Raw genomic sequence first — 25,249 nt, forward strand, 5'->3', positions numbered from 1 at the left:
GTAAACCTGTAGTTAGTGTAAACTCTAGTGTGTTAGGGCCAGCAGCAGAGGTGTCAAGTAACGAAGTACAAATACTTCGTTACCTTACTTCAGTAGAAATTATTCTACTTGGAATAATTATTTTTCAGACGACTTTTTACTTTTACTCCTTACATTTTCACGCAATTATCTGTACTTTTTACTCCTTACATTTTAAAAACAGCCTCATTACTCTATTTCATTTCGGCCTTTAAAAAAAAACTATCCAGTTAAATTGCTCCATCCCGATAGAGTGAATTTGGTTGTGGTTGTTTCAGATGTTCTTGTCCAGTTTTGTTCTTACATCCGTTGCCTTCAGATTCCTGCAACTAAACTTGGATGTTCATTCCAATAAAGGTTAGGATAAATGATAACATGCCTTTGAAGTTTGACTTTTTGCACCATTACAATACTTATAGGCAACTAGTCATCATATCTCCTGCTCTCTGAAACACATGTTAATGCTCAATAGTACACATATATGGTTCTTTAATATATTTACATTATACTAAGATGCATTCATTTTCAATGGCTTTTGTCCTTAATGGCTTTCCCCCCCCTTACATTACTTTTACTTTTATAATTTAAGTAGTTTTGAAACCCGTACTTTTATACTTTTACTTGAGTAAAAAACTTGAGTTAATACTTAAACTTCTACAGGAGTATTTTTAAACTCTAGTATCTATACGTCTACCTGAGTAATGAATGTGAATACTGAAGACACCTCTGGCCAGCAGTCATAGCTGCAGCTGCAGGACCAGACTAGGGCAGCTGGTCTGAAACAGCTCCATCCCATAATATGCTGCTATACAGTAGACCCAAGCTGCAATGGGACACCTGACCACCTCAGTGTCTAAATCTAAATCTGTTTATATAGTCCTCCCTGTAATACACCAACTAACCATGTATCAGTAAAATGTACAAAGAACTCTTAGTTCTCCTGCTAACAGATAATCAATACTAAATACATCTTGTCTTTGGGACCTTTGACAACATATCTGTGTCTCTCCTCTCTCTGTTTTTCCATTCTCTCTTTCTGGTTTCCCTTTTCCCTGCTCTACCCTTATGATCCAGGTCCTGGTCCAGGTTTCTTCCCTCCTAAGGTTTTTCTTCCACTAGTTTTTACCAGCCATTGTTTATGTTTATGTAATAATTACTTGGGGGTCAAGTTCTTGGTCTCTGAAAAGTGCCTAGAGACAACTTGTATTGTAATAACTGCTATATCAATAACATTGAAATGACTGAAACTGTTAAAAAACTGAGGAAACGTAAAACTGAAAATGTCAAAAGGAAATTAACGTCAACCAGCTGTTGTTAAAGATGCTTCTACAACTTCTTCCATCTTTGAGGTTTGTTTTTAGTTTGTCCACACACTTCTCCAATTTGGCTTACCTGTCAATGATGATACTATGTGATATAAAAGTGTTCCTGTTATTCTGATACTTCTGATACACCTGCAGCTTAGGGATTCCTCCAATTTAGTTGCTTTACTTTAAATTTCACCGGAGTATGAATTTCTAGGAGTTTATTAAATTGCCGGAAAACTGCAGGATGCGTTTTAAATGGTTTCCTCGGGAAATAAAACGTCATGCAGTTAACCCTGTTTGATATCAAGTTGATTTCAGCAAAACTCTTTAATGCTGTCAACCCTCACGTACAGAAAACAGGCAAATTAAACTCCAGGACTTCATGCATTTGGCAGATTCCTGCTCTGAAGATTGTTCACATTTATGTGTTTTCTCAGCGAGTCAAATATGTACGAGCTCTCGTTCCTGCTGGATTTCTGTAAATAGACTAATCTAATATCAATGTTTCTGCACTATATACCTTCAAACTCAGTTACTGAAACTAAATTTGGCGTTTCTCATAACTGAAGGCAGCAGGCGGAGAAATAATAGCCAAAAAGGAGCATTTCTTTGGTCATTTTTTGGTATATTCTCAGCAGTACAGGCCCAAAGGTGCAGGGCAGCAATGAAATGATTGATATGCAACACGATGAAGCAGTTTGATGGAAATGTTTTAGTGGATTTATGTGGTTAAGAAAAAAAATAACTTTCTGCAATCAAAATAATCTGTGGTCACACATTTATATCAAAGCATTCTCTATTATTGAATAACGCAATTATAGTTTTTCCTGTTCGGTTGTCAGCATAAACCGCAAATACAACAGTGATAAATGTATGCAGTCATGTGGTTAATGTGTAAGAAAACAGATGGGAATGTGATGTTTTTGACTCCAAAATTGTTCTGTTTAAGCTTTGTTTTGGCTTCTATCAGCTCTTTTAACCAAGTATTTGGCTCTCAAACTGATAAATGCTCCAATCTAGGTCACTGCAAACTCTGCCTGGTATTGTTGTCTGTGGTTTAATGAAGAAATGACACGCAGTCAAACGTTCCACTCATAGTTTCTGCTCTTTTACCCATCGTTGACTCCTCTGGGTGAAGAGGAACAGCCAACTTGCACAGAGGTCAGGGATGAAACCAGGAGGTCAGATAGATCCTGCTCCGTTATTCAGATCATTTGATTACTCTTTAGAAACAAACGACACATGATAGTTAAAGCCGAGCAGGTCTCAGTTCTCCAAATCCGTCACAGACATGAAGGCGGCACATCCTCAAGACGTGATTCTTTCATTCACGCAAACAACTTCTGCTGCAAGCTGCAAATTGAAGGCCTGAAAACAACAACAAAACTTCACGATCCTCCACTGAGAGTTACAGATTAAAACAAAAAAAAAAGATTCAGTATTGAGCTGCTCCTCTAAATTCTCCGATCAAGCACCTTCGTCTCACCGCCTGACAGCTCACACATGATTGAAAGCGAACTGCTGCCGCGGTAAAACCCGAGAAACCACCGCTCTCTTTTGCACCGTCGTACACAGACAGCTGGAGAAAACATGCACTTCCCTTCGTTTCAATGCATCAAGTGGAAATCAAGACTAATGAAGCCACTTTGCAGGAGAATTTGAACAAGGTGCCAATTTTTTTTATTTTTTTTCCCCCCTCAACAATTCATCTTTAGTAAAAAGAAGTCAGATAAAGTAGAAACCTAAAAGTAAAAGTTGGAGAAATGATCAGCCAAAAGGCTGCAAACAATTACTGTAGTTTGCAGCTCGACTTCCTGGTGAAACTCTGACCCTCGGCACACCACGGTGCACGCAGCTGTGCCATTATAGCTGCTAGTTGCTCTGCAGGTTCTCCACGATGCGTGGATAGAAAAATAAACATGTGCCAAGGATTCTCGCACACGCACTATATCAGATCTGAGAAGACGCCCCGAACACATGCGTGCGTTCAATCCTGCCGTTATGCCCTTTGAAACAAGTTCTCCAACCTTTAGCAAAGCATTGTGGGAAGACAGAACAAATTCAAGCTTGCAGATCGGCAGAACGGGAAGTGAGTGGTGGCACACAGAGATACAACAAAACCACGATTTAAAAGCGACACATAAGAGCAGCGGGGGACGAGTCCACGAGCTGGTGCACGAGCCGTGGGACGTGCAGCTCTGGCGGTGGGTTTCTGCAGATCAAGTATGAAGGAATTTAAACCCTCAGGCCAAAACGTTTAACTTCCACCAGTCTCTTCCGTCCAGTATGTGGGACACAGAAGGCAGTGTGTTGATCATGCATCTGCAGGAAGACACCCGGCAGACAACATGCATGCATGCACATAGCAAGCCTTGACCATGAAGATGTGCAACCACGCATGAGCGACAAAAACACTGATCAAGTCTTCTCATTGGCGCCATTTCATTTGGAGCCCAAAAGGTTGATATTTCAAAATGTAGCATTCATCCTCAAGGCAGGAGGAGTCCTCTGGGAATATATCAGAGATGGTTGTTGTTTTAACTAAAGGCACCGGCTGACATACCGCACACGCTGTGGTGCAGCCAGCAGACACGCACCGCCCTGACCGGCTCTGGCTTAACTCCTTCCTGACCGGGCCTACATGTGAGATTCCTGCTTGACTATTGCATAGCTCAGGAGTCGGCAACCCAAAATGTTGAAAGAGCCATATTGGACCAAAAACACAAAAAACGAATATGTCTGGAGCCGCAAAAAAATGAAAGGTCTTGTATAAACCTTAGAATGCAGACAAATGGTGAAAGGAGAAATGTCGAGAAAAAAAAGTCAAAATGTGGAGAAAAAAGTCAATATTTAGAGAAAAAAGTCAAAATGTTGAGATTAATGTTGAAGTACAATCTCGAGAAAAAAGTTCAAATGTTGAGAAAAAAGTCGAAATGTCGAGAAAAAACCTGAAATGTCGAGATTAAAAAGGAAAGGAAAAAGGAAGAAAAAAAGAGGAAAAAAAGGAAAGAAAGAAGAAAAAAGAAAAAACAAGAAAAGAAAGAAAAAAAGAGAAAATAAAGACAAAGAAAGAGAAAAAAAGGAAGAAAAAAAGAAGAAAAAAAGCAAAAAAAAACAAGAAAAGAAAGGAAAAAAAAGAAGAAAAAGGGGAAAAAAAGGAAAAAAAAGGTGAAACATTTTTGAAAAAGCTCCAGGAGCCACTAGGGCAGCGCTAAAGAGTCGCATGCGGCTCTAGAGCCGCGGGTTGCCGACCCCTGGCATAGCTAATCAAAGATTGATTCTCAGCAACTACAAGATGCAACAACAAGTCTGCCTTCGTAATAAAAAAGGTAATATATGCGAGATTTCAGCAGAAGTGTGAAATTATTTAATAAAGTTTATTTGGTCCATGGCTTTACAATTTAACTTGCTGATTCTTTTCGTCGGACAAGAATGTTTAGGTTTTTAAATACCTTCGGCGATTACTTCCGCCTAGATCAAAGACTCTGATGAAGGCGGAAGTAAGGTAATCCCTCGTTTTTTCCGCAGGGAACCCGTGATAGGTGAAATCCGTGAAGTAATCTTTTTTTTTTACAATTATTATACAAGGCTTCGAGTTGCGGGGATCAGCACCGCCCCACCGCGACCCGAGTAATTGGATCTGAACGGGAGAATCGGTGCAGAACGTTTTGTCGACATTATGGGTTTTGGAGAAAATTTGCAAACTTAAATTTGGTAAGCTGTTTTTACGTACATGTACATGTACAGTACATATTAAACCGTAACGCTAAGAAGCGGGGAGACTGTTTAGCCAATCAGAATGCAGAACACGATGCACAATGCAGATCCGTGAAGCAGCGAAACGTGAAAGGTGAACCGCGTTATAGCGAGGGATTACTGTAATCGCTGAAACATGCCTAAATATTCTTGTCCGACGAAAAGAATCAGCAAGTTAAAGTGTGAAATTAACTTCACATATTACCAGATCTGAGTTAATGAAGCTGGAAGACAGTGACAACTGAAAACACAAAATTTAACTTTTAAAAGTGCTTCTATTGCACAAAGATCAATTTTCCTATTGTGTACATTTTAGAAGAAGAGGGATGTTTTAACCTACTTTTCAAAATTGGGCAATTTGCCACACACTTTTGAGTTTTTAGGCACCACATTATAGAACGGTTATAGTTCAAATATATGTCCCTTTAATGCATTGATTCTTTTTAGATATAACGGTTTTGAGGTATTTGTACCAGCTGAAATCTCCATGCGTGCTATGCAACGGCAGATGGAGCATCAGTGAGCTGTGGGTTGTTGAGGCAGCGTCTCCAGAAGCGGTTGGCGGATTAGGGTCAGCGACCCTCTCTGACGTCCTCACGGCCCATAGAGTCCATGGCAACTTCACAAATCTGCATCACTTCTGGCATCAATCATCAAGCAAAGATTGTATGTTTGCTCAAGATGATTCTGGTTTGCTGAGCTCCTGCATGCTCTTACAGAAACGGATTAAATGTGATTTTGATTTGTCTCAGAGATTTGAGATTACGAGAGTCGAGTGCAGTTCAGTGGAATATGATTAAAGATGGTGAAACCTTCAAAAGTAAGAGCCATTTCAGAGTTAGGCAGTAGAAAGTGAAGTTGTTTCTTCCCGTTTTCGGTTCTCTGTGAGTTTCTGTCACAGCTGTGTTTCTAACGTCTCAGCTAATAGCAGGTTTTTGTTTTTGCTCGTGGAGCAATAGCATCCGCTCTCTAGTGCTGGTTTTCTGCAGCGCGCCGTATCCCTGGTTTGTCATTATGTGTTTATTTAGCCATTTGCTTTTAAAATTGGGTTTCGTTAAGATGGAACAGTCTTCACATTGAGCTTTTTCTTGTTCCATTGTGTGTGCTGCACGTGTTTATTGCTTTGTGCGATTAAAAATGGCTTTAATGATCTGCGTCCTCTGCCCCAGGTAACGGGGCATAAAAGGAAGAGATTAAATAAAACACTCACGTTTAATGGCTGGATGCGTTAGCCACTGGCATTTGATTCTTTCTTATATGAAAAAAAAGAAGAGTTATGGGTTTAACCAGAGTAAACAAACGTGGAAAGGATAAAAAAAAATGTAATATTCTGCATAATTTTGTAGAAATTATACAGAAATTCCAACCGACGTCGCTCTCGACAAATGCTTACAAGTATCTAGAGGGACCACGCCTCAAAATATGCGAAGAACTTTATTTGCAAGCCACAAATTAGACCTGAGCTGCGAGTCGGAGCCGTAGCCTTCGGCTGTTTTTGCTCAGACTAAGTGCAGCTGGCCCAGACTGCTGGGTAGCACAGTCGCCCCAAGGCCAACCTGCCCCCATCTCCCCCTGAGAACCAAGCCTGGTGTTTAGCACATGTAACGTGGGAGAAAAGCTCCGTCTGGGATCGTTCATCTGCAGCTTTTAAAAGAATATCTGCCCCGGTGATCTTTACTCTTCCCCTACTGCTTCATACTGAAGGACTTTTATTGTGAAATTACAGGAAATACCAGGGCACCAAAGAGAAGTTACCGTTTCGTTAAAATTGGTGAAACCACAAGAAAATATCCAGAGTCTTGGTCGTCTACTAAATTAAAGCTTGTAATTGTCTCAACATAAAGGGCTCCGGCACAAATTTGCAGTATTAGAGTAGCTTTCACATCATTGGCCTGGTTTCAGTGGAGAATTTATAAAAGGAGATAAATTCAATTTCACAGGCTTTAAGTGATTAATATTGCGTGGGAGGAATTATTTGCTGTTGTAAAAAGTGTGAACCTATTCCAAACAGATAAACACAGCTGCAAATAGACAGTAAAGAGAAAAAAAAGAGACAAAAATCAAATATAAATGTGCAAAACCAGAAAAAGCAACAGCAGGATTTCAGTGGCGTGAACAACATGAACCATGTGGGCCAAATCTGTAAAATCAAGCAGCTATTTATGGGTTAATGACATTTTATTTATCAGATTCCCTTTTGATGTCAGCATCAACTGGCATCGCTTTCCTCCAAACCCCGCAGAGGGAATCTGTGCTGACAATACTCCATCCAAGAAGCACGAAAGCAAACTGGACCCCATAAATATCAGTGAAGGTCTTTTATACTCTCCATACCGGGGGCTTAACCCAAAAAAAGAAACGGGGACAAAAACACTAAGTGGCACTTTCTTGACATAAAATAATAATTGGGCTCGGGGTCAAAGTAAACTTTAAGCCAGTTGAGAATTCCCACTAGCTGAGCCGATGGAAGCAATTATGTAACGAGATTTATTTATTCATTGAAGTCCATTTCTTTCATTGTGACGAGGGAATTGGGAGTTTGTCAGGGATCCAGCAGTAGTCGTTTGATCCGTCTAAACATCTCCCTCCATCGCCGAGTTCCTCTTTGTTAAAGCTGAAATAGGTCTTAATAATATTGGGATGGTTTCAAAGTCGTAGTCTAATACTTTTCAAAATAAAAGACAAAACTATGCCTGAAATATTCTTCTTTTGGTAAGCCTCCTAGAGATGGGGAATCAACTCAGACAGTTTTTGGCTCATTTGCAGGCTTTCAAGCTGTAATTCCCCCAGAAACTTTCTAACTCACCTAATCCCTCATCATCATACTGCCACCTCCATGCTTCCCTGCCAATCTGAACCTGTTCCCACCAAACATGCAGGACGAGTTAAAAATAGCTGGTAACAATATCCGGTCTGCTCGCTCTCACTGGCTACTGCAGAGAATCTGTTGGAAGCAAGTATTCTAACTATCAAACATGCCTCCTATTGGCAATTTAGACTCGCCAGCGAACCTGACTCAAAAATCTAAACGGAGAAGACAACAACACTAAAGATGTAGAACCTGGAGGAGATGATATATATGTGCTGCTGGGGCTGTGACTTGTGTTCGATATGTAGTTAAAAAATGAGAGTGAAAGAAGCTTCAAGCGGCAACGCTTTTTTTAAAAATTTTGTTTGTGTCAACGCTGATGAGAAATCAACTTTTGGTATTTTTTGGTTTATGCCCCAAAAAATGAATGTTTTGTTGGACACTAGAATAACTGGTGCCATGTTTTTTCCTTTAAATATGTTTCAATGTATGAAAACATTAAAGTTTTCAGTTATATTTGCATAAATTGTCTATATTTCATTACTTTATATACCGTCTTGGGGTTACATTTGCATAAAATGCTTAAAACCAAATTCTCAAAAATTCAAAACCAAAATAGACCGAAAATGGAACAAATAAAAATGGAATGTGGGAAAAAACAAAACCGATTTCGGTTTGCTTCCCTGGATCTGTTTGATAATTCTGTCCCACGATGTTTCTGTTTCAGTTCTATCAGCATTCTGGGAGCTGATTGGTCCTTACAGCCGTTATTAGCTGCAATACTTGCTGTTGAATCTCAATATAATACTTGTACTCATATGACAATAACCCAAATCAAATCAAATCATGATAATCGATTCTGAATCTTAAGACTCAGAATCGAATCTTGACATTTGAATGGATCCGGAGGCCTAAACCTGACCTCTTGCTGTGAGGCGACACTAACCACCGGGCCTCCACGCTGCCCAACCAACACACAGCAGGCTGAAAGCATCGTGCATTATACCAACTTCTGTTTTCCCCGTCTGGTTGTGATCAGAACTGACAGCATCCATCCTAATGACGTCTAATATAAGCCAACTCGAGTTGGAATAAGACATCTCTGGCAAATTTAATATACAAGCTCTCATATTCCCTTAATGAACAATATAGTCAGCAGATCCTGCTCAGGATTGGTTTTCATCTCATTGTTTCTGCTGAAAACATGACTTAATTTGCAGATCTTAAGAGTCGGGATGAAAAGAAATATTGAAAATGAACGCTTCAATGGCCATAATGCTTCTTCCATTACGTTTAGAGGAGAATAAATAAATTCCATCACTAATCGCGTCAACACATAACCTTGCCAGCGAGCTGCATTCATCCCGACTAGAAAGGATGTGATGTGATTCAAGGTTTAAATGCACAGAGGAAAATGAGATGAAAACCCCGTGAAAGGAGCCTCCGCAGACAGAGAGACCACCCACCACGCCGGTAATTGATTGTTGCGTCGCCCGTGTTAGACATCGAGGCAGGATCAGAGCATCCTGCACACACATTAACAGCATACCCAGAGGTAGCGGAGAGCAGGACAGGCATGGCTAATCAATCCTTCTCACAGCGAGAGTCGACAGGCTGACTGGAGGATTAAAGAGTGCCCCCCCTTGGGACTCCGGAGTCACATGCAGCTCTGCGCCACTTATTACACATCCACATATGAAGGAATCATTCAGATGCGACGCTCACATGCTCCTTTACTGGCATTCGGGTTTTAATATGTCCCCAACTGTGCCTTTTAGAAAAACAGGGTGACAGCTCTAATCCATAATTTCTATTCCTGCACCACACGTCTCCACGGAGACGGGATGATAGTGTCAGGATGACTATTGATACTCTTATTAGGAAGAGATAATGATCACGACTTCTACACAATCCCCAATAATCAAGACGAGCAATAAGATGTACTGGAAACTTTGAAAAGTCACATAAACTAAAGGTTAAGGGACTAAAGCAGGGGTGTCAAACTCATTTTGCTTGGCGGGCCGGATTTGACCAATTTTTTTCTCACGGGCCGCACGCTCAAAATAACAAAAACGGTGCAAAAATAATCCAATCCAATAATTCAATATCAGTTTAGTTAATTTTAAAAGGAAATATGCACTTTGTTTACACTCTAATTATGTAAAATATATTTCTTCAGCATCTTTTCTTGAAATTTCTCGTTTTTTTTCAAATTATGTAAAAAAACATGTTTTTTTTTATATTTCGCTTTTTTATAGGAAATTTAATTAAAAGCTAAATCTTTCTTATTACATCAGAGAGTGTTTCTTTGTGATTTAGAGATGTTTCCAGTACAATTAAGTGTATTTATTTTAAAAAATTGGCGCAGATATTTACGCCAGTGTGCCGAAAAAGTCAGCAGTTCTCTTTTAACTGTTTTACTTTGTCACTATCCTCGTATTCAAAACTGAAATTCTCCAAATAAATATCTTCTAACATCTTTTTTAGCAGTGATATTTTTCCTGCGAAAATATATAATAGTAGTCAGTTAATAAAAATAAACGACCGTCTACAAAGAAATAAAATCGGCAAATGCATTCTAGAAAACTAAAAAAAAATGTCAAAAACTGCTCTATTTGTGGAATAACGATGGATTTGTAGAAGAAATATATTATCGGATATGCTGCGATTCATGGCAATTATTTATGCCTTCCTTTTAAAAGGAGCTTGAGGCTCCTTTTAAGAAATGAGACTCTCTAGCGCCACCCTTCACCACGACGGCCGTCGGGGGTACTGCAGCCAACAGTGAAGCCGGCACGGGAGAACGGGGAGAACGCACATGCAGCGTCATGTGACGTCACATCCGCAGCCCAGCACGGGAAATTCGGGACCGAATTGCAGCACATTTTGCAGCACACAGCCTGTTCAAGGCAAAGGAGAGATACGCTAGAGGGCTCATTCTTTTGGGTTTGGAACGCTTCATCTGACATTATTACTAGAAAACTTAAAATGTATACGGATTTTTTTCATAAATCTTGCCACAATCCGGCCTCAAGCTCCTTTAAGTAAATTAACATTTCGTTTTTTTGGACTAAAGGGAATAAATACTCACTGATCTCGGAGACCTTGACGGTCACGGGGCTGGACGTCTTCTCCGCCGCCATGTGCCACCGTCCGCCTCCTCCTGCGCTGCGTCCTCCTTTCTCGATGAAGGCTCTGACCCGGCAGGTGTACAGCCCTCCGTCCTCGCCGCTCGCCCCCCCTCACCCCCAGCCTGTACTCTTTGGCTCCGGTTTTCTCCAGGCTGGCCTGCCCCCGCTTCCCCCGCGCTCCTCCTGCTCCTCCTCCCGCCGCGCTGGACGCGTTGGAGCTCACCACCCCGCCGCGCTCCATGGTGATGATTTCGCGGCCGTCCGCCAGCCAGGTGACTTCCAGCGCCAGGGCGGGCAGGTTGTCGGCCGCCACCGAGCAGAGCAGGGTGAGCGTCTCGGCGGGGGAGAGGAGCACCGACGTGGGGGAGGGAGAGGAGGAGGGAGATGAAGCCTTCACGCTGAGGGAATGGCCTTGAAGGGACAGAAGCAGAAATCAGTCAACACATCTGGACACGTACAGTACAACCAACACATTCCTCACATTTGGCCGTGTGAGATGGATATGATACGATCGCGCTTTAGCTTTTTCACTGCAGGAAACGTCCTGAAGCACGAAAACAGACAAGCATTAGTGAGTTAAACCTAATTTCAATCTGGGCTGACAACTGGAAACTAGGAATGGGCGATATTTTACCGTTCACGATATACCGTCCAAAAAATTCCCCACAATAAGAATTTGTCATCTCACGGTAAAAATGATAAATTCCCATTGATGACGTTTTTGTGTAAAGTCGGATTTATGGTTCTGCGTTAAATCAACGCAGAACTAAGGAAGGAAGGAAGGAAGGAAGGAAGGAAGGAAGGAAATGAGCCAGAAAGAAAGAAAGAAAGAAAGAAAGAAAGAAAGAAAGAAAGAAAGAAAGAAAGAAAGAAAGAAAGAAAGAAAGAAAGAAAGAAAGAAAGAAAGAAAGAAAGAAAGAAAGAAAGAAAGAAAGAAAGAAAGAAAGAAAGAAAGAAAGAAAGAAAGAAAGAAAGAAAGAAAGAAAGAAAGAAAGAAAGAAATGAGCCAGAAAAGAAAGAAATGAGCCAGAAAAGAAAGAAAGAAAGAAAGAAATGAGCCAGAAAAGAAAGAAAGAAATGAGCCAGAAAAGAAAGAAAGAAAGAAAGAAAGAAATGAGCCAGAAAAGAAAGAAAGAAAGAAAGAAATGAGCTAGAAAGAAAGAAAGAAAGAAAGAAAGAAAGAAAGAAAGAAAGAAAGAAAGAAAGAAAGAAAGAAAGAAAGAAAGAAAGAAAGAAAGAAAGAAAGAAAGAAAGAAAGAAAGAAAGAAAGAAAGAAAGAAAGAAAGAAAGAAAGAAAGAAAGAAAGAAAGAAAGAAAGAAAGAAAGAAAGGATAAATTCCCGTTGATGAAGTTTTTGTGTAACAAACATGGCGGATCTGAGAGTGAGATAGATTTATAGTTAAAAAGATGGAGTTGAATTGGTATTTTTTTATCGTCATTTTTATCGTTATCGGGATAAATGCCAGAAATTATCGTGATACATTTTTTAGTCCATACCGCCCATCCCTAGTGGAAACTGAGACGAGATTGCTTTAGCTTTCCCAAGACATTCTTTCAGCAGAGGTGCTCAAGGAGACCTTTACTGTCCTTTTCAATGGAAAGACAGCCAACGAATTAAAAAACCGTCAGTCTTTCCTATGTATCCTTAAACCCAGACTGAGATCAGGAGCTTCAATATGGTCTCCATTAACAACATAAACAGCTGTGATATGGTGAAGAGGCTCTTTACGGTGTCTGGAAAAGGACAAAGGGGACAAAGGCAACTCTGTTTGACTTTTCTCATCCTCTTTACTCAAGCCAGTAAGTCAATATGAAGTGACTGGGACACAATGGATGCAAGACTGAAACCTGTGTGTGTGTGTGTGTGTGTGTGTGTGTGTGTGTGTGTGTGTGTGTGTGTGTGTGTGTGTGTGTGTGTGTCTCATCTCTGGTTTCATTACAAACCACTGCATGTTCCGTAGCACTTAAGAGGATACGGTAACCTAGAAAGATCCAAGATATGGTGACCAGAGCAACCGCAGTGAAGGATCTGCGGTGTGTTTAGTGTGCAAGGGGCCTCTCCGAGGACAGAATGAGGCAGAAAAACGACCAATGAGTCCCGGGAGAGGGAGAGCACGAGACAGACGGAAGAAAAACACTCAGAGGAGAGGATTTCTTTAAACCAACAAGGGCCGACACAACAGAGCGAGAACTCTCCCACGTCCCTGGATCTTTGTGCCACTACATTTCGACACCCTGGCCAGTAAACTCTGCACACATGGTAGCTTCTTCCCTCAAATCCAGGGTGAGATCTGCAGCGGGCCTCCCAATACGATCACAATAGCACTCGTGTCGTAGTATTTTTAAATGGATCCTTTGAAGATTTGGAAAGCAAGCAGCTTTGATCTTTTTTTAGGTAACAGAGCCCAAAAGATATTTAAATTTTGCTTAAGTGAAGGACACATGGCTCAGGCAGTACAACACAACACTAAGCACTACAGACTTACAAGAAAAAGACTTTAAGGAACCAGACAACCAGGGCTGTGGACTCTGTGAGTCAACTTTATATGATACAGTGTCAGCTAATTAAATCTGATTCATCCCAGATTCAAGCAAATAAGGAAGGAACTTCCTCCCTCATGCAGAGCTGTGGTTAATGCCACGGACTGCTGAATCAGAGGTGGAGACCTTTCTGCACTTACAAGATGTCCCTGCTTCAGAGGAAACTAGTCAGTGGTGTTCATCAGCATGTTTTAAAGTCTCAGCTGCATTAGTCTTAAATCCTTCATGCCAAATATTTATTTCATCCTCCGTCATGAAGATCTGTGACTCACTCCGACAGGTCGGCACACTTCTTTGTTCACAAGCCCCTTCCAGCATGAGATGTGACTTTTAAAAACTTTTAAATAATCATCCTGAGAGGTTATAAATACCAAATGTATATAGAAAACGACTGATCTCAAATTCCTGGGGCATTTCTGAGAAATAACAGCATAAGCCACTATTTGCTTAATCAAAATCTAAATAAAGGCAATGATGGAAATGAAAAAGGTTTTGAACATTTTCTTACAATTCTATAATAAAATGTGGAAGAAAAAAAATCTTTCATTCTTTTGCTTATACCAAAGTGCAGATGATTGAAAAACCTGTCAAGTCAGTTTATTATTCCACACATTTGTTCTCATTGTCAAAATCTGCTGCCTACATTACCCAGAATGCAAATCAACTGCCAACAGTTGGATATGACATTGGATTGCTTTCGAACTTTTGAACTTTTTAAGTTCCCATTAAGGAAAGGAACAAAACAAATGCCTCCAAGTCAGATTTTTGCCTCAAACAGACTACTTTCTCATTAGAAACTGCACGGTCCAGACCAAATTCCGGTCGGGACCGTGCAGAGTAAGTTGTTAGTAATGCTGCAGTACTTGGATGCACACAAAGCAGCGTAGTGGATTGTTGCTGATGAGATCCCCCAAGTTTGGACGCAGACATTAATACTTAACTAGCAACACAGGAAAGGTGGAAGGCTTTAACACCTTGTGCACCCTACAACCTCCCCACCATGGCCAACTAACCCACATGCTGATCCAGCTGACTTATATGGAGAAACCATGAGGTCATCGACATAAACCCATTCTTGACTTGGTTGCTTTACTACGACGGAGTATTAGGGCCAAACTAAGACAAAAAAATAATTGGAATTTTTTTTTTTTTTTTATTTTTTTTTATTATCATTCTCTATAATTTTTTAGTTATTTTTTTTTTATTTTTTTTTTTTATTTTTTTTTTTTTTATTTTTTTTTTTTTTTTATCTTTTTTATGTTTTGTTTATTTTTTTTTTTATTTTTTTTTTATTTTATATTTTTTTTTATTATTTTTTCTTTTTATTTTTTTTTCTTTTTTTTTTATAATTTTTTTTTTTCTTTTATTAATTTTTATTTTTCTTTTTATTTTATTTCTTTTTTTATATTTTTTTTATTTTATTTTTTTTTTTTTTTTTATTTTTAATTATATTTATTTTTTTTTTTTTTATTTATTTACGAAAATAAAGTCATGATGTTGCGAGAATAAAGTTGTAATATTTTGAGAATAAAGTCGTAATTTCTGTGAATAAAGTCGTAATATTATGAGAATATAATTTATGAGAACTCTAACAGGAAGAGCAGTCCTGTGTTAAAATGAGGAATATTGAGCATTTTATGAAGTTATATTTATATATGTATAATATATTTAATATTACGACTTTATTCTCAAAATATTACAACTTTATTCTCAAAATATTACAACTTTATTCTCGTAATTTCCTTCTTTTTTTTTTGTCTTAGTTTGGCCCTAATACTCCGTCGTACTTTACAACTCAACACACAGAATAAATTACAAAAAGAAGGACTAATGGGCCGCTCGGTGGCGCAGTGGGTTAAGCGGCGGCTCATATACTGAGGCTACAGTCCTCCTGCAGCGGTCGCGGGTTCGAATCCAGCCCGCGCACCTTTGCTGCGTGTCTTCCCCATTCTCTCTCTACCCCTTTCCAGTCTGCATCTCAATAAAAGGGCACTAGAGCCCAAAAAAAAAAAAAAAAAAAAAAAAGAAGGACTAATTATTACACAACAAGCAAAAAAGTAAACAACCAGCATATTTGATCATGGGAAACCATTCACAAACACTGATGAGCAGCAGGGGATGATGGGTAGGAACACCAGCGAACCAGGGTCTATGCTCATCCAGAATAAAACACCAGTCAATGTAAACATCGACCCCCCCACGAAAAGTCTAATGGAGACGTGACTAGTTACGGTTCTCAATAAAAGCTGTCCCACTTCAAAACAAACAATCATCTGACTGGTGCCACAGTGGAAAGATTTATTGGACAACATTTCCTCAATTCTGATCAGCAAACAAGTGGCAGTCCAGCATCACCACGGCAATAAACTCAGGCAGAAGGTAACCCTTCTAGTAGCATTGTTGACATGGTTTCCCTGGTCACCAGTTGGATTATACTGTAATCATCAGAGGACCAACGCAGTGAGATCTGGTCCATCAGTCTGAACCAAGACACCAACACTGGTATGACCAGAGTAAATGCAGAAATAAAGAAGAATACTGACGCTGTTCTACTGCTATACAGAGATGGTTGTTTTGGGTATCTTACCTGTAGGAGTGATGGCAACAGTCCCCATCTCTTTTTTACTCTCCACGATTTTAATCCACTTCCCTCCTCTTTCATGCGTCCATTCCGTCCCGTTGCATTCGTAAACGCCGTCGTCAGACGTCGTCACCCTGGAGATCACCAGCTCAAACACTCCATTCCTGCCAGGAACCAGTCGGATTCCCCGTCCGCGTAACGCCGGGCGTACTTGGCGCCCGTGACCACGTCCCCCTGAGGGGCCGAACGTCAGGATGTCCTCCGACGTGGCGCCCTTCTTCACCGACCAGCTGACGGACAGGTAGGTGGGATGGGCCAGCTCCCGGGTCACGTTGCAGGAGAGCGTGAGGTCGCTGCCCTCTGGGACCACTGCAGGCGGAGTCTGGGGGGAGACCTTGAGGGTGTTGGGGATGACTGAGGGGGAAGAGAAAGAGAATACAATTGTCATTCAACCAGCTGAAAGACAAACACCAGAAATGAGACACACATGGAAACTTTCACAGCTCTCTTCGTGAGTTTATTGACTTCCACTTTGACTTCAATTTACACTGCAGCTCCAACAGAAGCCCAGAGGGGACATTTTTCATCATTAGGCCCAGGCTTTTGATCAAAAGGGAAACTCCTCTGACATTGCATCGACTTCTATCCATTATATAGATGAAACGCTGACTTCCAATGTCCTGTTTCAAGTCTGATGGAGACACGGGTTATTGGACTGAGCCAGCAAAATGCTGCACAACATTGTTATTTTATGCTGGAATGGTCTTTACGGAAAGCTATGGTTTCCAGAGGTCGAGTATTGAACATTTCCGGAACCATCAGGTCAAAGTCCAGGACTCTTATTAAGTCAAAGGGGAAGATGAAGGAAATGCAACAGCAGATTCTGGAAAAAACTCTCTAAAGAGAGCTGGACATTAACACACTCAATGTTCTGGATGATCAGGCTTTGTCAGTTATTGACAAAAATGTAGATTGTGCCACTAAACTGAGCATTTGGAGAAACGGCAAAGATCAGTAAATGCCTGCCGCCCACATGAGTGATACCGTAGCGACGGTTAGCTGGCAGTCAATCATTAATGGTTAGAAGGAATATTCATTAACCTCCTAAGACCCAGTGCAAACTTTTAACTTGTTGCTTGTATGGAGATGCAGATTTCATCTTCCAGAGGGAAGATTGACATATCCTTTCTAAAGTGCCACATTTTGATCGATTTGGTCCTAATGTCTCTTTTTTCTGCAAAAACTGAGAAGTGAATGGCAATTTCTCACAGTATTTTCGTGGGTTTTATGAGCTGGAAGCACAAATTATGTAAAAATAAACAAATACTTGAGATTTAATTTGCTGATTCTTTTTGTCAGACAAGAATATTTCGTTTTTTTAAATAACATGTTTCGGCAATTCCTTTCGCCTTCAGTCACCTGATGAAGACGAAAGGAATTGCTGAAACATGTCAGGTATGTAAAAAAAACCTAAATATTCTTGTCCGACAAAAAGAATCAGCAAATTAATTGTAAAGCCATGGACAAAATGTACTTTATTAAATCAGAAATACTTGAAATTATTTAAATTGTGGGCTTTGAATCTATAAAAGTTTAACTTTTTGAATGGAATTATGGAAATTAAACAACTTTTCCATGATTTTCTAATTTTTTGAAAGGGTCTGTATGTGCACGCCTGGTCTTAGGAAGCTTAAAAAAAAAAAAAAGGACATATCTTCCTTAATAACACTGCTATCAGATTATTGTCTGATATCGGCTGATACCCAACGTCAGAACATTTCAAGTTATGCAGACGTCTACCATCTCGTCATTGTTTTATTTGCCCTGTTTGTGTTTTTTAATCAGTTCCTGTTGCTCATACAGAGCGGGGTGACTAACTGGCAAAATAGCAGCATTGAACTGAGTGCATGTCCTTAATAGATGACAATTTGAAAGAAGAATGTGTAAAAGAGGAGAAATGATGATGTTAGAAAAAATACAATGTAAGAACTTATTTCCCTGCGTGGTCTGGACCTCCTGCCGAGCATCTGTTTTGGACGCTAAGCTGATCCTTGGGGAGCGAGCTTGAGAAGCATGTCTGATCAATACTTTAAAGAGGGTTACAATGCTAAAATATAAAAACTAATTAAGAAAAGCCATCTGTTAGAGTGCAGCTAGTCATAATAATAACACTCCTTTTAACTGGCAACACGCTCAAGCTCATCTACGGGTAATTCAAACTTCATAAATAGGTTAATCTTTAGGGCAGGGTTCATTTCCTGGTACTGACGTAAGCCAGCCAAATGTGTGTCTACTTTTGTCAAGGCCACGAGTTAAAGCAAAAAAAAAAAAGGAATAAGTAAACAGCTCAAGATAAGCTTGTGAATTTGTGACTGCACGTCTGTTGTGTGAGAGTAGGACACACCCCGGGGAGTGTTCAGGTAACCCAATAAACTCAACATATTTACTTCCGAGCTCTCATCCAGAGGTCTTTTTGTTCCACAACAGTGCAGTCTTTTAAGATGTCCCAGGCAAGTTTTAAACAAACCGCTACCACCGCTTTGTTCCCTTTCTTGTTATAATACAAAAGAAAGCTCGTGACTCACTGTTTGGGAAAGTGAATCAACGAAGGAAAGAAAAGGAAAGTTTGGTTGCTCGTGTGGGGAACAACGTGAGCAGTGAGAGGAAACGACAGATGCTTTTGATGAGCTGCAAGTTGGCAGTGACGACACGGGGGGTTAATACCCACACTCAGTAGCAATCTGAGAGTGAGCTTTGCATGTCTGCACACACGCCCTGCTTCATCATTACCACCAACATACGCCGATAAAAACTGCACACGATGTCAGACACAAGTGGAGTCTCTGGCTTCCTCAGTCTACGCTTCATTTTCCTTTCGGCTGATTCTTTAACAAAAAGCAAAGATGAGGTTGAAGGTGTTCTGTTAATTCATCAAAAATAAAAAGAGACTAGGATATCCTATTAACATAAGTGTGCAGAACACATCCTGGGATCTGGGTAAGGCAGCTTTGGCAATACCAGGTTGCAGTTTTATGAACGATGCCACAAGCTCAGCGAACCTTTATTTTGTACGTTTTCTGCAGCTATAAATATTTACAGGACCCAAAAGATGAACGACTAGGTTCAGATCAAGACTACATTTGTAAAAAACGCACCGTAAGCCTTCGACACAGCGTGAAATCCTGAGCGCTGGAAACCGTTTTTTCACGCCAGATTTATTTTCCCCTTGATTTTGTCTTCCAGCATCGTTCTCACAGGAAACATTCCTACATGATCCTCCCGGCACCACGTTTGACTAAAGGTCCTGGAAACGGTATTAACTGGGTAATTCTCTGGTTTCCCTTCACATTTCATATTTAGGAGTTGTTGCAAAATGCTTAAAGCTTCTCTTTCATTAGATCAGAGGATTTGGTTTTTATTAGGCGCCTTTTGGCAATTCCAAGCTCGTGAAGTATGACAGCAATGATTCACTGACATATTGATTACATTATGAAGATTCGTCAACACAGCCTCGTAGATGGGTCCAAAACAATACATAAATAAAAACAATCCTTAGTCGTAGCCCTGCTTTCATGATTGTAGATGTTTCTGTTATCCTGGCCAGTAGGGATGGGCGGTATGGACAAAAAAATGTATCACGATAATTTCTGGCATTTATCCCGATAACGATAAAAATGGCGATAAAAAAATACCAATTCAACTCCACCTTTTTAACTATAAATCTATCACCACATTCAGTCTTTGGAACCCCCAAAGCACTGCTCTAAGAGATACTAAATACTACTCAACTACATCAATTAAATTGAATTAATAAAAACCAATTAAATGAGTTACACCTGTACTGCAAAACTGTAATGACTCAGATCCGCCATGTTTGTTACACAAACACATAATCAACGGGAATCCATCCATCCATCCTTCCTTCCTTCCTTCCTTCCTTCCTTCCTTCCTTCCTTCCTTCCTTCCTTCCTTCCTTCCTTCCTTCCTTCCTTCCTTCCTTCCTTCCTTCCTTCCTTCCTTCCTTCCTTCCTTCCTTCCTTCCTTCCTTCCTTCCTTCCTTCCTTCCTTCCTTCCTTCCTTCCTTCCTTCCTTCCTTCCTTCCTTCCTTCCTTCCTTCCTTCCTTCCTTCCTTCCTTCCTTCCTTCCTTCCTTCCTTCCTTCCTTCCTTCCTTCCTTCCTTCCTTCCTTCCTTCCTTCCTTCCTTCCTTCCTTCCTTCCTTCCTTCCTTCCTTCCTTCCTTCCTTCCTTCCTTCCTTCCTTCCTTCCTTCCTTCCTTCCTTCCTTCCTTCCTTCCTTCCTTCCTTCCTTCCTTCCTTCCTTCCTTCCTTCCTTCCTTCCTTCCTTCCTTCCTTCCTTCCTTCCTTCCTTCCTTCCTTCCTTCCTTCCTTCCTTCCTTCCTTCCTTCCTTCCTTCCTTCCTTCCTTCCTTCCTTCCTTCCTTCCTTCCTTCCTTCCTTCCTTCCTTCCTTCCTTCCTTCCGTGGATTTTACGCAGAACCATAAATCAGTTTTACACAAAAACTTCATCAACAGGAATTTATTGTTTTTACAGCGAAATGACAAATTCTTACCGTGGGGAATTTTTTTGACGGTATATCGTGAACGGTAAAATATCGCCCATTCCTACTGGCCAGCTCCGTCCATCTTCTGCACCTGCTTAATCCCAACCAGGGTCACGGGGGTCGGTTGGAGCCTATCCCAGCTACGTATAAGAATCATCAAATCAACCTAACGTACGTTGGAAGAAGCCAAGAGTACCAGAGTGCTTCAAGCTCCACAAGCAATTTAACAATGGTTACCTATCCAACTAAGGTCCTTGGTATACTTTGAGATGGGCGGCAGCATCCAAGAAAACTTCACTTGAGAATGATGGAGTCTTCTGTGTTCTTGGACAGATTTAAGTATTGCAGAAATTCCTTGCATCCTTCGTCTTACATGTACAAAATACTCCACCCAATGTCTCCCTCTCTGACATAAACCATTGACCTTTATCTAGAGAGAAGACGTCTTTCACAATTGAAACGATGGAATTCTTTCTGGCACAGACTTCACTCCAGTCAGCTTGTAGATCTTCCTTTCCAATCCACAAGTTCTCCTCTTGACAGATTTTTGGACCACCGACGAGCCAAGCCGAGCTGTTTAATGTCGCAGTCAAAAGCCAGATGCCAGATTTCTTGGATGTAACGAATACCGAGGAAATTCACAACCCGAGGAATGTTAAAAACGAGTCAAGAATCGAGTCTTGGATGCCATCGTTCATGGTCATCAATGGACCATCACAAGAACTACTGACAGAAGCACGATGCACAAACACTCAACTGCAATAATATTTCTTAACTTTTATCCTTGAAAAAATAAACTTAAATTATGTCATTATAGAAAACAACATGTAAACTAACAAAATAAATAAACAGGGTCAATTTTAAGACACCTTTAAAACCTTGAAAGTGATTTAAGGCCTTTTGTCATTGCAAAAACTCATTTTTCATACCGCAGTTTTGGTATTTGAGACCGTAGAGCTGCTACGATTTTAAACAACAAATAAATAATGTAATTAAATAAAAAAAAAACTGTTCTTTTCATGTTGAAAATGAATCCAAGTAGTGGCAGATGGCGGAGAGGAAGCTGTGCATTATGGGACTTTCACTGATGCAACGCTTGCATTCTGTAAAGCAAATTGGTTTGTATGCATTCAGACACGAAAATGTCTAGTACCTTTGATATTAATAACAGAAGTATTTCTTTTTGTAGCCCTGCTTAAAGACAAGTGATCAGAGCATCCCTCCTGCGGCCTGTTGTCAAAGCATCGCAGGGTTATTTCATTATTTAACTTTCAAATCATTTCCATGTGAAGAAGTCATTAGCATTTCACTGCAACCGCTCAAGTGCAGCTGTAGTTTTAGGAGCTTTGAGTGTCGTCACGGCGCTCGCTTGGCCGGCCTCGCCATACGTCCAAATTGTGCTGTGTAATAGCATTTGACCCATGTGATCTCCAAACATGAGTGGAATGAGCGAGCAATCATGTTAAACTTGGCAGGAGAAGGAGCTTCAGGGAATCCAGGCGAAGGCTCAATCCCTACAAGCTCAATGTAACGTCTGGAACCGAACGCCGACACCGGCTTTGGGGGCGGGGGGAGCTGGCAGAGGGAGTTGGGGGGAGAAGAAGGAAAAAAAAAATCTGTTCCTGGCTAAAGCTCATAAGCAGGACAAAGTTGTGGAAAAGGAAAAGCTCCTCCTGCTCCCGAAAAGTATCCCCATCCTCGTGTTGCCTTATGTCCGTTTATCATCTTTAGTGGGGACATGTTCCCATCTCTGGCCCTCAAGTTCCCCCGTCGTGCTTTGAAAATGTGAAGTTGACCTTGGCAAATCTCCCCCCACCATCAGCATTCAGAGGTTCATTAAGGATCCGCATTAAAGATATTACAAGATTAAAGTGCTTTCCTTTGGAATCCTTGAAGTATTTTTAAATGGAGGATAAAGTCAGTGGACGGCAGCGTGGCAGGGCTGGAGGTGGAACTGCAACCGTACAGCTGTGCTTCACTGACGCCAGCGTCCACGGGAGATAAAGAAAGACCAATAACTGAGCGTCGCTCCATTAGGAATGGGCGATATTTTACCGTTGACGATAAACCGTCAAAAAAATTCCCCACGGTAAGAATTTGTCATGTCGCGGTAAAAACGATAAATTGATGACATTTTTGTGTAAAGCTGATTTATGGTTCTGCGTTAAATCCACGCACAACGTACGTGAAGGATGGAAGGAAGAAAGGAAGAAAGGAAGAAAGGAAGAAAGGAAGAAAGGAAGAAAGAAAGAAAGAAAGAAAGAAAGAAAGAAAGAAAGAAAGAAAGAAAGAAAGAAAGAAAGAAAGAAAGAAAGAAAGAAAGAAGAGCCAGAAAAAAAGAAAGAAAGGAGCCAGAAAAAAAGAAAGAAAGGAGCCAGAAAGAAAGAAAGAAAGAAAGAAAGAAAGAAAGAAAGAAAGAAAGAAAGAAAGAAAGGAGCCAGAAAAAAAGAAAGAAAGAAAGAAAGAAAGAAATGAGCCAGAAAGAAAGAAAGAAAGAAAGAAAGAAATGAGCCTGAAAGAAAGAAAGAAAGAAAGAAAGAAAGAAAGAAAGGAGCCAGAAAAAAAGAAAGAAAGAAAGAAAGAAAGAAAGGAGCCAGAAAGAAAGAAAGAAAGAAAGAAAGAAAGGAGCCAGAAAAAAAGAAAGAAAGAAAGAAAGAAAGAAAGAAATGAGCCAGAAAGAAAGAAAGAAAGAAAGAAAGAAAGAAATGAGCCTGAAAGAAAGAAAGAAAGAAAGAAAGAAAAGAAAGAAAGAAAGAAAGAAAGAAAGAAAGAAAGAAAGAAAGAAATGAGCCTGAAAGAAAGAAAGAAAGAAAGAAAGAAAGAAAGAAAGAAAGAAAGAAAGAAAGAAAGAAAGAAATGAGCCAGAAAGAAAGAAAGAAATGGGCCAGAAAGAAAGAAAGAAAGAAAGAAAGAAAGAAAGAAAGAAAGAAAGAAAGAAAGAAAGAAAGAAAGAAAGAAAGAAAGAAAGAAAGAAAGAAAGAAAGAAAGAAAGAAAGAAAGAAAGAAAGAAAGAAAGAAAGAAAGAAAGAAAGAAAGAAAGAAAGAAAGAAAGAAAGAAAGAAAGAAAGAAAGAAAGAAAGAAAGAAAGAAACCCGTTGATGACGTTTTTGTGTAACAAACATGGCGGATCTGAGAGCGAGATAGATTCATAGTTAAAAAGGTGGAGTTGAATTGGTATTTTTTTTATCGTCATTCTTATCGTTATCGTGATAAATGCCAGAAATTATCATGATACATTTTTTAGTCCATACCGCCCATCTCTACGCTCCATCAATTAAAATTAGCCCGGAAGGGATTTTCAAACCCTTTTTTGACCTCCGCTTGTTTCTTACATAACCGATCGGCCTCGGCGGAGCGGCGGAGGCAGCGTGTGAGTTCCTGTGGCGCACAAGTCTCGACTGGTTCGATTCCAACTCGTAATCTCCCAAACCGCCGCCTCGGCTGCGGAGCCGGTCTCCAACATACAGTGGAAAACACTGTACTCGTGCTGCACATGTACATGACAACCTCCCTCCCACCAAAACAGAGCTGCCTAGTTAATTCAGGTCTAAATTTAACAAGGTGTCTGGGGACTGGTGCCGGGAAGCGGAGAGCCACTGAACATGATGGTGCATCACGGAGCCAACTACCCAGCTGTCGGAAGATGCGTTTTGTCACTTTACCTCTTTAAAACCGATGATTGGTTGTCATGAAATCCTTCTTGAAGACAAAATACATCATGCAACCCCCATTTTTTTGTACTAATTTCAGTACAGATTATTGTTGGGGTTGTGTTTACATTGGAATTAAAGAAAAAACAGTCAGCAGACATTTAATTACCAAGCAGAAAGCAATCCAATTAAAGAAAAAAAGAAATCAAAGGAACATGCTGAGTATATGTTTGCTGCTCAGAAAATAGCACAGACCAGAACTGTAAAGGGGAACTTTGCAGAAGCATACTTCTTGTCAGGTCTACCAGAAACGAAGTCACATAGTTGGAGTCAATTATCGTAATTTGGGGATTTGAATGAACTTGAATGAACTGAGCAATTAATCACCAACTGTTGAGAGTGAGTGATGGGTGTGAGGCCAAACATCTGGAGGAACTTTAGCCATGTTTAGCTCAGGTGGTCTTCCGTGTGTGCACATTAGGGCTGGGTGATATGACCGCAAATCAATATCATGATAAATTGGGCAGTTTTATCTCGATAACGATAAATGCACGATAAACGCGATGGTTTGGTGTACCTTTTGACGCTACTTTCATGAGGCGTTTAAACCCTCTGCGTGGAATAACTCCCTCCGTGTGTCCCATTGACCCTTCTTCAGAAGGAACTAATAAAAGGAACTAGACCGTTTTATTTATTCTATAAAAAAGAAGAACATTGTAGTGGCCATTGTCTATTCACAATATTCATGATATATTAAATAATTTGTCTTTGTGCTGTATTCATTATTATCATTATTATTGACAGCATTGGTCTCATTCTGCTCTGGTCAAACAAATTGGACAAAAATTAAATAAAGACACGTTCAGCCCCAAATTGGTCCCCTGAACGACGGTGGT

General features: G+C 40.3%; 1 protein-coding gene across 1 annotated transcript in view; it reads right to left on the minus strand.

The window, feature by feature from the left end:
• Positions 1–25,249, minus strand: part of LOC133424893 (prostaglandin F2 receptor negative regulator-like) — a 99,177-nt gene that overhangs the window by 59,872 nt on the left and 14,056 nt on the right. The window contains 5 exon segments of the mRNA XM_061715462.1: positions 10,982–11,129; positions 11,131–11,432; positions 16,150–16,332; positions 16,335–16,383; positions 16,385–16,557. Coding sequence (XP_061571446.1) covers positions 10,982–11,129; positions 11,131–11,432; positions 16,150–16,332; positions 16,335–16,383; positions 16,385–16,557 — 855 coding nt within the window.

The sequence above is a fragment of the Cololabis saira genome, chromosome 24 (assembly GCF_033807715.1).
Source record: "Cololabis saira isolate AMF1-May2022 chromosome 24, fColSai1.1, whole genome shotgun sequence".
NCBI classification, from domain to species: Eukaryota; Metazoa; Chordata; class Actinopteri; order Beloniformes; family Belonidae; genus Cololabis; species Cololabis saira.